The sequence below is a fragment of the Arvicola amphibius genome, chromosome 1, assembly GCF_903992535.2.
Source record: "Arvicola amphibius chromosome 1, mArvAmp1.2, whole genome shotgun sequence".
Taxonomy (NCBI): Eukaryota; Metazoa; Chordata; class Mammalia; order Rodentia; family Cricetidae; genus Arvicola; species Arvicola amphibius.
Genome location: NC_052047.1, coordinates 192,828,164 through 192,842,513, shown reverse-complemented (window position 1 = coordinate 192,842,513; position 14,350 = coordinate 192,828,164). Strand labels below are relative to the sequence as shown.

The 14,350-nt window shown below is 51.6% G+C and overlaps 1 protein-coding gene across 1 annotated transcript; it reads right to left on the bottom strand.

Annotated features, from left to right (window-relative positions):
- Positions 1-873: 873 nt before the first annotated feature.
- Dusp5 (dual specificity phosphatase 5) lies at positions 874-13,854 on the bottom strand. Its single transcript, XM_038317334.1, has 4 exons — positions 13,328-13,854; positions 8,856-9,004; positions 5,323-5,542; positions 874-2,502 (listed from the first exon to the last, which is right to left on the bottom strand). The coding sequence occupies exons 1-4, from the start codon at positions 13,704-13,706 to the stop codon at positions 2,096-2,098; spliced, it is 1,155 nt and encodes a 384-aa protein (XP_038173262.1). The 5' UTR covers positions 13,707-13,854; the 3' UTR covers positions 874-2,095.
- Between the last annotated feature and the right edge of the window lie 496 nt (positions 13,855-14,350).

The following is a 14,350-nucleotide window of genomic DNA, read 5'->3' as shown; positions in this document are numbered from 1 at the left end:
ATGGCACAAAAGCCATTATTTTCCTGTTGGCCTGGTTAGGGACCAGGCCCCGAATCTGGAACTTAGTCTGTACCAACCGCACAGCTGATTCTGCTTCTTCCTTCCTCCACTGACGCAGAGGAAATTACTCAGAAGGCAAGTTAAGCTTCACTTGGATTGAAACCCCCTCACTAAGGGATTGACCTAGGAACTCCGGAGGGAGTTATCTTAAAGAATTACTTACAAGAGGAAAAAGAGGGAGGCAGGACATTAAGGGGAACCTTTATCCCTCAGCTATCTGAGCCAGCCTTTCCTGAGTCTACCATATGCCAGGCAGGGCAGAGGGGGCTGCCACAAGCCTGGCATCTGGGTTTTCCAGAAAGAAGGGTGTTGTCTTTCCAGGAACTTTGCAGAGCATCAAGCTCCCTTTCTTCAGGGATGAAGCGAAAGTTCAAGCAGGCTGTTTAAGGAGAGAGCCTAGGCGGGAGGTCTGCCCACCTCGAGGATTTTTCTAGCAACATTCTGTGTCCTTGTTAAAAAAACCAGTCTCAAGAGCAAACACAGAGAGTGCTACACATCCACCACCACCACCCTGACATCTAGTTGGAAATAAATGGAGGTGGAAGAGATTGGCTCAACAGTTGAGAGCACACTAGCTGCTCTTCCAGAGGACCTGGGTTTGATTTCCAGCACCCACGCGGCAGCTCACAACTGTCTCTAACTCCAGTGTCTCTTCTGGCCTCTGCAGGTACTGGGTGTGCATGTGGTGTACAGGCAAAATACCCACTCATATAAAACAAAAAAATTAAAAATAAACACACAAAACAGTAAGGCAGGCTTAAATCTCTGCCTGAAAAGCATTCCCTCCTACTCGTCACCACTAACAGGAACAAGCACTTTTAAGTTATTTTTATTTTGCACTACGTAAAAAACAACCAGCAACACACTGCTTTTCTTCACATTCACATGGATTTTGGGGGGGCTTACTGCCTTTCCCCCGGAGAAATAACCTATCAAAGAACAGAAGTAGTACCACACTGCAAAAGAGACAAACCCCAGGATCAGTAGCTCGAAGACAACCCCCCAGGAGCAGGGAGGGAAACAGTCACAACGGACGACGACTCAGTACACAAAGGACACTAAACTGAACAAGTCCTGTCACTGACCCAGAACACAGTGCGCACCCCCTTTCTCCAGGCACTTACTGTCACTGACCCAGAACACAGTGTGCACCCCCTTTCTCCAGGCACTACTGCCACTGACCCAGAACACAGTGCGCACCCCCTTTCTCCAGGCACTTACTGTCACTGACCCAGAACACAGTGCGCACCCCCTTTCTCCAGGCACTTACTGCCACCTCCTCAAAGGGGTGATTTCTGGTCTAGGGGCTGCAAACTTTCTGAACTGACAGCAGAGTGGCTTTAAAGAGAGATTCAATGGGACAGGTTCAAGTATGCACAAAAACTATGCCAGAGTCCACGGTCACAGAACCCTTGATAAGAAACCCTGACTTTTCAGCATCTTCTTCAGCCAACAGCTTTCATGGAACCCAAGACAGAATCTCAACAACACTTCTGGGGTCAGACGGAAGGTACTTCTGTCTTGACAAATCTAGCAGGGCTAACTTTTGTGACTGGGTGGTGACCCGCTTTATTCCCTAAAGTGACAGAGACAGACAAAAAGTTTGCCAAAGTTCAAAAAAACAGAGTGAGAATTGTGCTTCCTTCAAAATGAATGGGCCTCGTCACTGCCTTCTCTCCTGGTCCAGTGGTGTCTTGCCCCCACTGGGCTGTGGGGATTTATTGCCTTATGCTTGAAATGAAAAGGCGAACTTCTGAGATGCACGGACCGGGAGGTCCTGAGTGGGCAGGGGCTCTGGGAGCAGAGCGGTCAGCAAGCGCTGCGCTGGAGGCATGGCTTGGCCTTCCTACAGTCCCGAGAAGCTACGCTCGGGGTCGGTCCGAAGTGCACCTGCAAGCCTGGTGACCACCACCGTCTCACTGGGGCAGCGGACAGAGAGAGGTCTGCAGTATTGCACAGGTATGAAATGTCCGCAAGTTTAAAAAAACAAAAATCACAGTTGCTCTTGGGGCTTCACTGGCAGCCAATCCCAGTCTCAGCAGGACGTGGCCGTGGCCACAGGGCTCCTGTGGAGCTCTGCGACTGTGGAGTGGGTGGGCACCGGTGCCAGCACCGAGGTAGGGAATGTGCAGTAGGCACCCTGCATGTCAGGGCTCAGTGTCTGTAAATGGTCCATAAACGAGGAGCTGGCTGCCTCCCCTTGGCAGGAGGGAGGCTGAGGGGTGGGGGTGGAAGGCAGGGTCTCTGACTCATACTGAAGAAGCTGTCCCATGAAGCCAAAGTTGGGAGAGATCACGCTCCTCCTCTGCTTGACGTAGTCGAAGGCCTCCTTCAGGCGAAACTGCTTGGTCTTCATGAGGTACGCCATGCAGATGGTGGGCGACCGGGAGACCCCAGCCTCACAGTGCACGAGGACCCTTCCTCCTTCTTCCCTGACACAGTCTGGAAGGGAGTGAGAGAAGGGCAGTCGGTCAGAGCTAGGATCTAAAAGGAACACCAACTGCAGGACACACGAGGGACAACCTGTGCGACCTGACAGCCCTCCACAGTGCAAGTTCAAGGGTCATGGTCCTCACGCTGAGCACGGCATGTATCTATAATCCCAGCATCTGAGGGATGGATGGGAGGACCACAAGTTCAAGGCAAGCTTGGGCTACAAATGAGACTGTAATAGAGCTTGAAATCCCAATGACATATGTCCCAGGCAGGACTGTTTCCCAGGGCCCTTGCACAGGTCCTTGCAGGGCCCTTGCACAGGGCTAGACCCAGAAACGTCCCCTCTAGACACAGCCTCTCAATCCGTGTTCTAGGTTCAGCTCAAAGGGGCATGGGAACATCCTTAACATCACACGCGGGTTTTTTTTTTGTTGGGCGGATGTCATTCCCTGAGTGTCTAAGGCTCAGAGACTTAGCCTCTCCAGTTCTGATTCTAATGGTGACGACACAGGCCCATGCTGGAAGAGGTCTTCTGGATTCCCTGAGCACCCTGTCTTGCTGTGACAGGGCGGGATGCTTGGTGAGGTTCCAGGGTTCTCACCACCAAACATACAACAAACAGTGCCCGGTCACTAATTACAGTCCTGGCTAAGTGACGCTCACTGGATGGATATAATCGGCTTCCGCAAACCCCACCTTGCTCAACAAAGGGGAGGCACTGCTATAGAGTCACCATCTCTTGCTTACTATGACCAAGTGTGCATGTGTGTGTGTGCGCGCACACGTGCATGAAGGGTCGGTCCTTTGTTCCTGTTCTGCTCTCCCCCACAAAACAAAAACATGCTAAAAATAGGGAAGGTGAATATATCTCAAATCAAAATCACACAAGTCTCCCCAATTCCCTCTCTTGATAGTGAGGAAGTAATCACCTCATGGGAAGTTAGATGTAGCTATAACTGCTACTCTGGAAGACCACAGTATTCAAAAAAATGAAGGGGAAAATATTACTTCTTTTACCACCCTCCACCCATATGCTTAGAGTTCAGGAAGTCTGAAAATGACTCTGTATCTAAAAGATCACAGTTCTAAGGGGTCAGGGAGGAACCTTTGAGATTTCCAATCCAAACAACAAACCTCCAGAGCATGCCCAGAGGAACTCACTGGAGGTACAGCAACACATCAATACAAAGGGAATAATAAAGAGCCGGTCCCCAACAAGAGTCCCCGAAAGTCGGTTCAAAGCCCAGACTCACAGTCCTTGGGATTATGGGGTCAAGGGCAATTACAGAATTGTGTCTCACTTCCCCTTGCTCCTCCGCTGTCTGTGAGCGTTCAGTGGACTACTGCCACATTCAAGGACCCAAAGGATATGGAGTGCATCGTTTCCAGAACTTTCCAAACCTCAGGCTCCTGCTACCCACAGCATCATCCTCCCCTGGATGTCAGTGCTTATTTGAGTACAAGGCTTTGGAAACACTGTGGGACTGTGTCCACAAATATAGACACAACATACACACAGGATGTGGAGGGAGGTTTCTCAGAACTGGACGGGGGCAGGTTGCATGACCTCATTCGGTAGCTATGCAGGTAATTAAGTAACAGGCTGAGAAGGAACCCTCCCAAGGGCATGAAGAAAAGTCAAGAGTTCCCATCTAGAACCCACCATCTTGGCTGCTTCTCAGGCTTCAAAAAGAGTCTCAGCCTAGAGACTTGGGCGACAAGGAAAGCCTCAGTCTGTGCCGTTGACGAGTTTGTCAAGATTTCTTATGACACCGTGTGTGGTAAGCAGGCCCTTCCACGTGGCTGAAGGGAGCCTTTAATTGCTGCCTGCACTAAATAATTACCCTTGTGCCTAACACCTGCCTTTAACAAGACATAGGAAAATGATGTCTCAATCCCAGCAACTATGCATGTTAAAGAGAAAGAAGGAAGAGAAAAGGGGGGCAGGATCCTGAGTGTGTTTGTACATGGGAGACAGAGAAGTCAGGCTAAACACAATGGGGGAAGCAATCTGGAATGTGAGGGTAATCAAGACAACACACTGAGAGCCCAAGCTCTGTCCGGGCAGAGGGACTAGAGGCCAAGGTTCCAGCCTCCAGGCTCGTATGATGGGAAGACAATAACTGCTTCGCAGGATACAGGGATGCAAACGATGCCAAGTTTTCTGTGCACAAGGCACGGGGTTTTGAGTCAAGTGCTATCTTTAACCCAGAGTTAGCTGAAAATGCAAAATCAATTGCCTCCAAAGCTGTTTGCCAGAGCTATGCAAAGCTGCTGGGACCTTCAAGGCTTGGTGTGTAAGGAGTGTTCCCTCCATCCTTCTGTTTGCTTTAAAAATAGCCTAACCTACGTAGAAGGAGGCTCCCCTCTGCAGAACATTACACATGGCTGCACTCTGCTCCCGACCACTGAAACAATAACAAGAGCAGCAAAGTATTGCCATAAAATGATATTAATTCATTTATCTTGTAAACTAAAACTCCTAACAGGAGTAACTCGGCTCCTCCCACTGCCTTTGTGATGGCTAAAATGCCTGCTCTTCGCCCCAAGTCTTCAGGCTGCATAGACAAGACCCTTTCTTAAACTGGGCACGGTGGTGGGTTCCTGATCCCACCACTTGAGAGCTGGGAGAAGATCAGGGATTCAAAGCCGGTCTTGGTTGCATAGCACAGTTGAGGCCACCTAGGGTTACAGAAGTTGCTGTTTCCAAAAAACAGACTCCTTTCTTTCCAAGAAGGTAACCATACCAAGATATCAAAAGAAAAGAATACATATTCCACTCCAAGGAGACTCCCAAAACAATGGAGAGGAGGTGGCTGAACCTACCAATAAAATCTATTGCTTCTTGGAAGTGGGAGCTGATGTCAGCTGTGTGGCTGTCCTCCACAGGGATCCATTTGTAGTGCAGGTGGGTGGTGCAGGCCTCCGAGGTCCGGCGGGAAACATTCAGCAGGGCGGTGATGTGCAGGTTGGCGAGGAACTCGTACTTGGATGCATGGTAGGCACTTCCAAGGTAGAGGAAGGGAAGGATTTCAACTGGGCCACCCTGGAAGCAGGGACAGAGGACAACCAGGAGACATTAGATTAGCTCATTCATTTGGGAGAAGGCAAACAAAAGCCCTGACCTATTTGTTTAAGTGTGAGGTTCCCTTTCTGGTTCCCAGGTAGAGAGTTCAGAGCCAGGGCAAGTCAGCCAAGAGTGGGTGGCACCTCCATCTTGGCAAGCCCTTGTGACTCAGTGACAGCAAAATTCTCAGGGACCAGGAGCTTAGAAGTCACACAGCAGCCTTCCGGTGCTAACTTCCGGGGTGGGAAGTGGTCGGAACTGAAAGGGCTCTTGTTTAAGTTCAAACTCCCCCCTGAAACAACCAGGGAAAGCCAGTGGGCTCTGCAGGGCAGCTTCCTAAGCCATAGCGAACACGGAAAATGGTTTGGCAAAGTATCCTCCCTTTACAGCGTTTTATATCACGTACTGCATAAACCTTGACACACAGCCATCTACATTTTAGGGATGGCAAAGGTGCCGTTCCCCCTCTCCCCCAAAAAAGTATGTTTCTTAGAATTAAAAATAACCCCTACCTACCCAGAATCTAGACTCAGGAAAGCTGTCAGACCACAGCAGAGGGGCTTCCCCACCCCCGACCTTCACATGGAGTGTAGGAGTTAGACAGGGTGAGGTCATCGCCCACACCCCAGGCTTCTAGTTCAGAAGCTCCTAAAGAGGCAGAGTCAAAGACCGTCTACCCCTAGGTGAACAGAGCTCTAGGCTAGACAGACTCAGTAATCTGCGTGCATTTACAGGGTTCTAAGCTGCCAAGCAAAGGCCACTGACTGTTGGAGACACACACCCCCATTTCCTGCCACAGAAACGGTAGAATGGAAATTCTTAGCCAGACCCATAGTAAGGAGAAAGGTAAGGGACCAAGAGATGGGGGTCAGCAGCAGGCAACCCACCCAGCACTTGAGGTATTTAAGCAAAAGCCAATTCAACTACACAGAAGAAAGTAACAGAGAATTTATTGAAGGGGTAACGTGCGCGCGCGCACACACACACACAACACACACACACACACACATGCACACTTTTTGAGTTGGGTCTCATGTAACTCAGGCTTGTCTCAAACTCTACACATAGCTGGGCTGGGCACAGGGTGTAGTTTGATATTCTGCCTCTGTCTCCCAAATACCGGCCTGATAGGCGTATGCCTCCGCACCCGGTTTCTGTGGTCTTAGACTGAACGCCGGGTCCAGTGTGTAAGCAAGCACTCTAGCAACCAGCAACCGAGTTACATACATATCTACATCAGCATTTTTATTCTCACCAGCGTTTCGGGGGCTTCAGATACCTATAGGTACTAATCTTAAAACAGATCTGTAAGATAGGTAATAATGCCTTTTACAGACAGTTTCTTTCTTTTTTCTTTTGTTTGTCTTGTTTTTCGAGACAGGGTTTGTGTGTGTGTGTGTGTGTGTGTGTGTGTGTGTGTGTGTGTGTGTGTGTAACAGTCATAGCTGTTTTGGAAATAGCTGCATTAACTTGTATATTATGCGACTACCGTCTTTAGAATCCTGGAGAAGACACAGGGCAGATCCTGAAGCCCAGCAATCCCAACAGCTCTGGTCTTGGCCTGAGAGCAGACTGTCCCCTGCACCCAGCCCAGCCCTGCCCAGCCCTGCCCAAGCACCCCACTGGTTAGAAACTAGAAAAAATGGTAGAGATGGTAGACTCTGCTTGGGAAAGAGGCCCGAGACTCAATCTAATTCCATTCTACCTTTGATCAGATATAGACCCACCCCTTCCCCATGGCACCAATAGCCACCCCCTCAAAGAAGCATGCTGGACACTTCCTAGAAAATGCTGACACACCAGCCTGGGACACCATCCAAAGTTCCCTGCAGCTGGCCCATCACACCCCTGAAATTCTATTTCTCTCCTTTTCCAAATCTTCTGTTCAACTCAAGAGGAAGACACCAAAGCTGTCAGAAAACCCGGAGACTATGACAGCTTGTCTGGCCTCTCAGTGTACGGGGGTTTCCCAGATGAGGGCTGAGGACACATCAGAGCACCCCACCCCCAGTAGGCCAAAGGTCTACAGAGCTTTCATAACCTGTTGTCAACTCCTACTTCTCTTTCACTTTCTGAGAAAGAGGCAGAACACAACACAACACACACACACACACACCCCGCATCCAGCTTAGATACGTGCTGGGGCTTCAGGCTCACCGCACATGCTGATTTTTCTTGAAAGACAAACATAACCTGTGACTGGCATGTGGTCAGGCTAAGGCTTGCAGTGACCAAGAGTCCCATTAGAAGCAAGGTCACACATTTGTATTCAGAATTCCAGGGCCTGAGTTTTGCCCACGGCAGGGAGCTGGCATTTTTCAGTCATATCTCTATTAGGCTTTGCTATGTTCTTTGTTTTGAGCAAAGACTGAAAAACTTCCAAGTCAGATGTGTAGGCCAAAGGGCAGATGGGATACAGAGATCCTGAAAGAACCAGAGCAGGGAATTGAAGAGGGGCCACCTAAGTCTGGGGCTGCTGTGGGCCAGTGGCTGGAGTCTTTGCAAATGTCAGACATTCCATTGGCCAATGATAAGAACCTTGCCCTCTGTGAGACGGCAAGGTAGCGCCTGAACTCTAGTTTCTGTCAGACCTGGACTTTCGCCTGCTTTTTCCCCGCCTTCCCCTATCATTTTATAGGTACCTAGCCTCTTGTCAGTGAGTTGTATAAAGTATACCTTTTTAAAGCAAAAATAAAAAACCAACCAACAAAACCCCATATGCTTACAGAAACATCTAGCCTTTTAGAATCTCCATTTCCTCTGGCACCAGAATGTATGGAAATAAGTACCAGAAGCCTTCAGGAGTCGGCCAAGATGGGGCACAAGCCCACAAACCCAGCCTTTGCTGGGCTCAGGGAGTTAAGTCAAGGCTGCCTTGGGCTACACATACACAGCAAGCCTATCCTCCCAAAACAAAAGACTCGGCAGCTAAGTAAGAGCACTTGCATGCACACATGCAAGCAAAACACTCACACACATAAAATAAAACAAATCTAAAAAGCGAAAAACAGAACAACACAGGAAGCCTCAGAGTCAGCTCTGAATGTCTTCAGGGAAACCTAAACCAGTATTTTCAAGCTTCCCCAAACTGCCCAAGCCAGCTAATAACAATGATCTCTCTCACTTCCTCTCTTCTTCAGAAGCTGCCCAGCATCCTGTGGCCCAGGGACCCTAGTGAGCCCCGTGTGCTGGAAGACTGCCCACTCGCTCTGCGATGGGAACGCATGTGTGCAAGCCACAGCAGCTCCGTCAGCTCAGCGTCGGTTCCCCGGTGCAGTGGCGAGTCACATACCTGGTCATAAGCTGGCCTGAGGGTGACACTGAGGATGGGCTTTCCACACTGGCCGAGGAGGCCCCTCTCACTCTCGGTCTTCTCTTGGGAAACGGGCTTCACATCCACACAGCACTCGGGATATTGTGAGTAGAACGTCTCGTACCCCCCTTCAAAAACAAACAAACAAACGAAAGTGAGACAAGCAAAGGCACTGGGTTCTCGGACTGTCAGCAAACATCCATCGCGACTATAAGAGAGCTACAACAAACCGGCTAAGGCAAAGCAACTTCTGAGCAGCTAAAGCTAGCTCTGTGGGTAGAGCCACCTGCCCCCAAACCTGACAACTGATACCACCCGAGAACCACAGAACAGAGTGAGAGAATCAATTCCTGCAAGTTGTTCTCTGGCCCCCACATGTGTGCTATGACATAAGCATGCTCAATAAAAACATAAGTAAATAAATGTAATTTTTTTTCTTTTTTTTCTTTCCGAGACAGGGTTTCCCTGTCGTTTCTAGAGTCTGTCCTGGAACTAGCTCTTGTAGACCAGGCTGGCCTCGAACTCAGAGATCCGCCTACCTCTGCCTCCTGAGTGCTGGGATTAAAGGCACGCACCACCACCGCCCGGCTGATAAATGTAATTTAAGAAAACTGAGCAAAACCATCAGTTCTAGAATAAAAAAGTGGACTTCCCTCACTTATATACATACACACACTCCTAAAAGTCTGTCATCTGGGGCTAGAGGGATGGATAGCAGTTAAGAGCACTTATTGCTCTTGCAGAGAACCTGGGCTTCAGCTTGTAGCACCCACATGAAATCTCACAACACCTGTAATGCACACTCCAGGAGGAGTCTAACACCTTATTCTTCCCTCCTTGGGTTCCTGTACACACATGGTGCACATATACCCACACATACACACATAAATAAATACGTCAAGTTTTTAAAGGTCTCTCAAAGAGAGGCAATGATTAACTTTCTGTGTTTATCAGAAGCAGCTTATCTGGCATTTGGTAAATATTAACCATATCCCCTCAGAAAACAAAAGCAATTTTCTTCTCTTGTTTACCTAAAACAAAGGCGTGATTATGTGAACTTTCATTGATTTCTAAGAAGACTCCTAAACTGGCTTTTTTCCTAGTCCATTTGCTCTAGGCAAAAATCATAGCTGTACCGGCCTCCATTCATAGAAGCATGCCCTTTCTCACTCCTAAGGTCACTGACAACCCCTTCTATAGGTCCAATTTAGTCACACATCAAGTTAATACACTTTAAACCAAATGGAAAAATGCAGACTTCTGGGCATGGGAGGATGCTGGTATTATATTTCAATTCCTCCAGAAGGCTCCCGTGAGGTCAAAGGGCATCCTGGAGAGCCGAGCATGGCGCACATGCCTTCAATCTGAGCAGGTGGTTAGGAGGGTCATGAGTCGAAGGCCAGCCTGGGCTATATGCAAGACTCTGCCCGCACCCCAAGGTATAAAAATGACCAGTAACAGAAGCGTACCCACATCAATAAATAGTCTCAAGACCAGCGGGGAAGAATCAGTAAACCTGGCCTGGAGGCCCACAGAAAGCCTCGGCATAGTAGGTAGACTGAACATCTTGCTTAGGAACCTTCTGTTTCACCAACAGCAACCCAAGGTACTTCTGAGAGCCTCCAGAAAACCCACCTATCTTTCACTAGTCTCAAGGGTCCAAGCCACCAGTAACATAAGCACATTGCGACAAGGTCCTTCCCAAGGAGCTCCCTTTATGCCTCTGTCTCTGGGTGCTAGACGGGCAGCCCAGTAAGAGGGCTCCCTCCCTTCTGCAGTCAGCAAAGGGTTAATGGATTAGATGGCAGTCTCCTACACCCTCCTGGGAGCTACAGCCAGTTCCTAGAATGAGTCATCTTGTCATTCTGGCTTCCTCTCAGCTTCTGCCCCTGCCCCCATCTAGTACCCCCAAATCTCCCCTGTGGTCACTCACAAAGAGCTCACTAGCGCCCTTGAGAAACTGCTGGTCCTCCACAAATGGTCACGTTCTCTGCCATGAAAACAGGGGGCTTGGCTAGAAGGGGAAGGGAGCAGAGGTGAAGGCTTTGGTGTCTTAGCTTCCCCTGGCAGCCCCCTTCCCTTCTAGGAGGCAGAGGGAATGTTACAGACTTATACCAACCCACACAGCCTTAGGGGTGGTGGAGGAGGGGGGGCTGCATTTCATAGTCAATAAATCACGGGGGTAGGCCTGGCTTCCACAGTTTGGGTTCCAGGAAACAAAATGACAGGTTTGTGGGCATCTGGACAAAGAATAGCTCAGGCACTCCCAAAGTTGAGGACAAGGCTTCGGGGAAGAGAAGCCTTCAGGCCACCTCATCTCTAGGCCTTCAATAGAGCATTTAAGAGCTGGTAGGCAGGAAAGTGGAGAGAAGAGCTGGTCAGGGTGGGATACTGCTTGCCAGTTAACAAAATAAAACAGGCCAAGTGTCTCCACGCAGCTGAAGGACAGATAAACAACAGGGCTTGTCTCTTCAAACTGGGGTCAGGAGATTAGGTCTCTGCCCTCCACCCACTCCCACCAGAGGTGTGGAGACAACATTCCTCTGTGCTGTCTCACTCACACCTCACTCCAACTACAAGAGTGCTAGCAATTCCTCCGGCTGCTTCGACCTCCTTCAGACATCCCTGCACTGCAGGGAACAGAGACGGCACACACAAACGCTAGGGCACAATCAGACAGCGTATGAGCTCCAACTACCCAACTGATGAGGTCCTCATCGCCTCATCAGCGGGAGAGGGGACTGACTAGAGGAAGTGTGGCAGGCCTGACACCAACATCTGGATGCCACCAGGTCAAACCCCGAATGCCCATCTGGACACGTGCTATGTAAGAGAAAGGCATTCTCCCCTGCAACAGTTTGAACTTCGGCAGTTATAAGGGTAGCAATTTCCACTGAAATCCCAAATGCACACCACTTTTGATCTTAGCGTTTTTATGGTCTGAATGAGAGGCAAGACTGCACAAGCCAGAGCACCTTACAACGACATCTCCCCTCTCCCTCACACAGCCAGGCCGGAAGCAACCCAGCAACCCGGGTGCCCAGCTCATCCTGGGGCACTACCTATCACCAAGCAGCATGGATGTGTCCAGAATCTAGCTGGGTAAAAGAGGCCAACTGGGGAAATGGATGGTTCCAATTGGTTTAAAAGCTATCCACGAGGGAACCTGTTTTAGGGTGTGAGGAAGCCATGCATCTCTTTATACATACTTTGTGCTGCTCATGTTCACCTGAATACACATTACTTCATTTTTAAAAAGTGAGAGACCTCTGCAGAGCCTAGAGAGGGCCACCCTTCCAACACCCTGCAGCTGTTATCTCCCAATGGGATCAACAAGGGACAGTTAGCAAGAGGTGTTAATAGATAAGGAGCTCTGGAATCTTCCTGGCCTGCAGTGTGGTGTGACATTTCAGGTTGCATCGATTTGAAACAGGGTCTTAGCTCACTGCACCCGAATTCTGAACGACGTCAGGCTTCCCGCGCCAGGTACTCAGTCAACAGAGCTGTGGGGCCCTATCCGTTCTGCTATCACCTCTGCACCCCGGCCAGGGTTCCCACACGTTTGAGGTTAGAAGGCAAGAGCAGTCACAGGAAATGACCCAGAAATCAATGATGTGGGGTTTGAGAATAAATCACCCACCCACAACCGGAAGCCAAAGTTATCTCCCCAGCAGGTGAAATGGTCGGGCCTGGAGGCAGCCCTTGAAGGCCTAAAATCAAAGGCCACAGAATCTCCACATCTCACAGCCCCTGCGGCACCTCTCCTAACCGGGCTGGCCGGTTGGCAGTCTCTGAGACGGTCCCAGGGATAATCCCAGCCGGGGAAGGGAGGATAAAAGGGCTGGGAAAGCTGTCAGTTCCAAATTAAGCTCGAGAAAGGCCTAGGGTGGGAGAAGGAGGCTGGAGGAAAACAATAAAAAGCAATAGAGGGAGAGGAAGGGGAGGGACTTGCCAGGGTCAAAAAGGCAAGAGGCCCACCAAGACGCAACCTAACGTACAGTAATTGTCTAGGCGGGAAGAAAGGGGACTCTGCGGCGCCACTCTCCCGGGGGAGGGTCTCGACTTGCTTGATCGCGCCAGATCTGTTAAGAAAGATTCCGACCCCCGTGGTATGCAAACTGCGCCAGAGGCCAGCAGGGGCCCTCGGCCCCCGGAACTAAGGAGCACGGCCCGCCGCACCTTCCCAGCCCACCCAGCCAAGGGGACAGACAGGTTGCCAGACGCTTTCGAGGAAAACGGGGGTGGGGAGAAGGAAGCCCCGGACGCTGACGTTCGCAGGGACCTCCCAAGCGCACGCGAAACCCCGGGGTGCACATTCCCTCGAGTTGTGACTTTCCCCGGGCCAGAGTTCCCACGCAACGAGGCAACCCCGGGGCCCCGGTGGCCAGGCCCAGGGTGCAGGGGGAAGGAGGCAGACGGCAAGGGACCCGCGGCTCCCGGGACGAGCTCACCTTTAAGGAAGTAGACCCGCGGGCCGGCGGGCAGGCAGGCCAGCAGCGAGGTGAGCACGACGCGCGCGGCGCTCTCCTTCCTCAACTTCTGCCAGTGGCAGCTGCCCTGGTCCAGCACGACCACCGCCGCCACGCCGCCGCCGCCCTCCTGCAGCAGCCGAGCGCGAGCCGCCTCGTCGGGCAACACGTAGCGCGCCGACACCGCGCCGCCCCGGGCCCGCCGCAGCACCACCGAGTTGAGGTTGACGTTGAGCGAGCCGCGCACGCTCGACGCGGCGAAGGCCAGGTAGGGCCGGCAGTCGAGCACCACACAGCGCGCCTCGGCCTCCTGCCGGAGCATCTTGCGCAGCTGGCGCCCGTCGAGCGAAGTGACCTTCATGCCTCCGCCACCCAGCGGCCCGAGGCCGGCGTGGACGAGCGGAGCACCCCCCGCGGTGCTTGTGGCCTTGCAAAGACCTAGCCCGGCCGGCGCGAGGGGCCGCGCGACGTTGTTCTTCACGTCCCGCGAGCTCCGCACCAGGCCCCGCCACTCGCTGCCCCAGAAAGCCGGGGATTCCGCCGGCAGCGCAGCGTTTTATGTGAATGAGTGCGCGTCCTGTGACGTGACTGCCCATATAAGGCCAAATATGGGTGTTTCCCCGCCCCTCGGCATTGGCCACGCCTCCTGGGCGGGGCGTGAGGGCACCCGCCTCCACCCCAGGAGCGGGATGGAGGGAGGGTGTCTTAGTCAGAGCGAGAAAGAGGAAGTGGCGGGCGCCTGCTCGCTCTCGGGGGGCCCAGCGCGGAGAGACTCACTCACACATCACCCGGCACTGCCGGTGGGTTGTCAGAAACGCCAGCAGGCCGAGGTGACCCACGCTGTGCGGGAAGAGGAGGAAGCAAATTCGGTTGGAACCCGACGCGGGGCCGCGCTCTGGAGCCTCTGGGGCCTCCCGGTGGATCCCGAGCGGACTCCAGTCTAAGGAGGTGGCATCTGAGATGAGCCGCCGTGGGGCATGGCTTGATCCTCTTAATCGAGGCTTC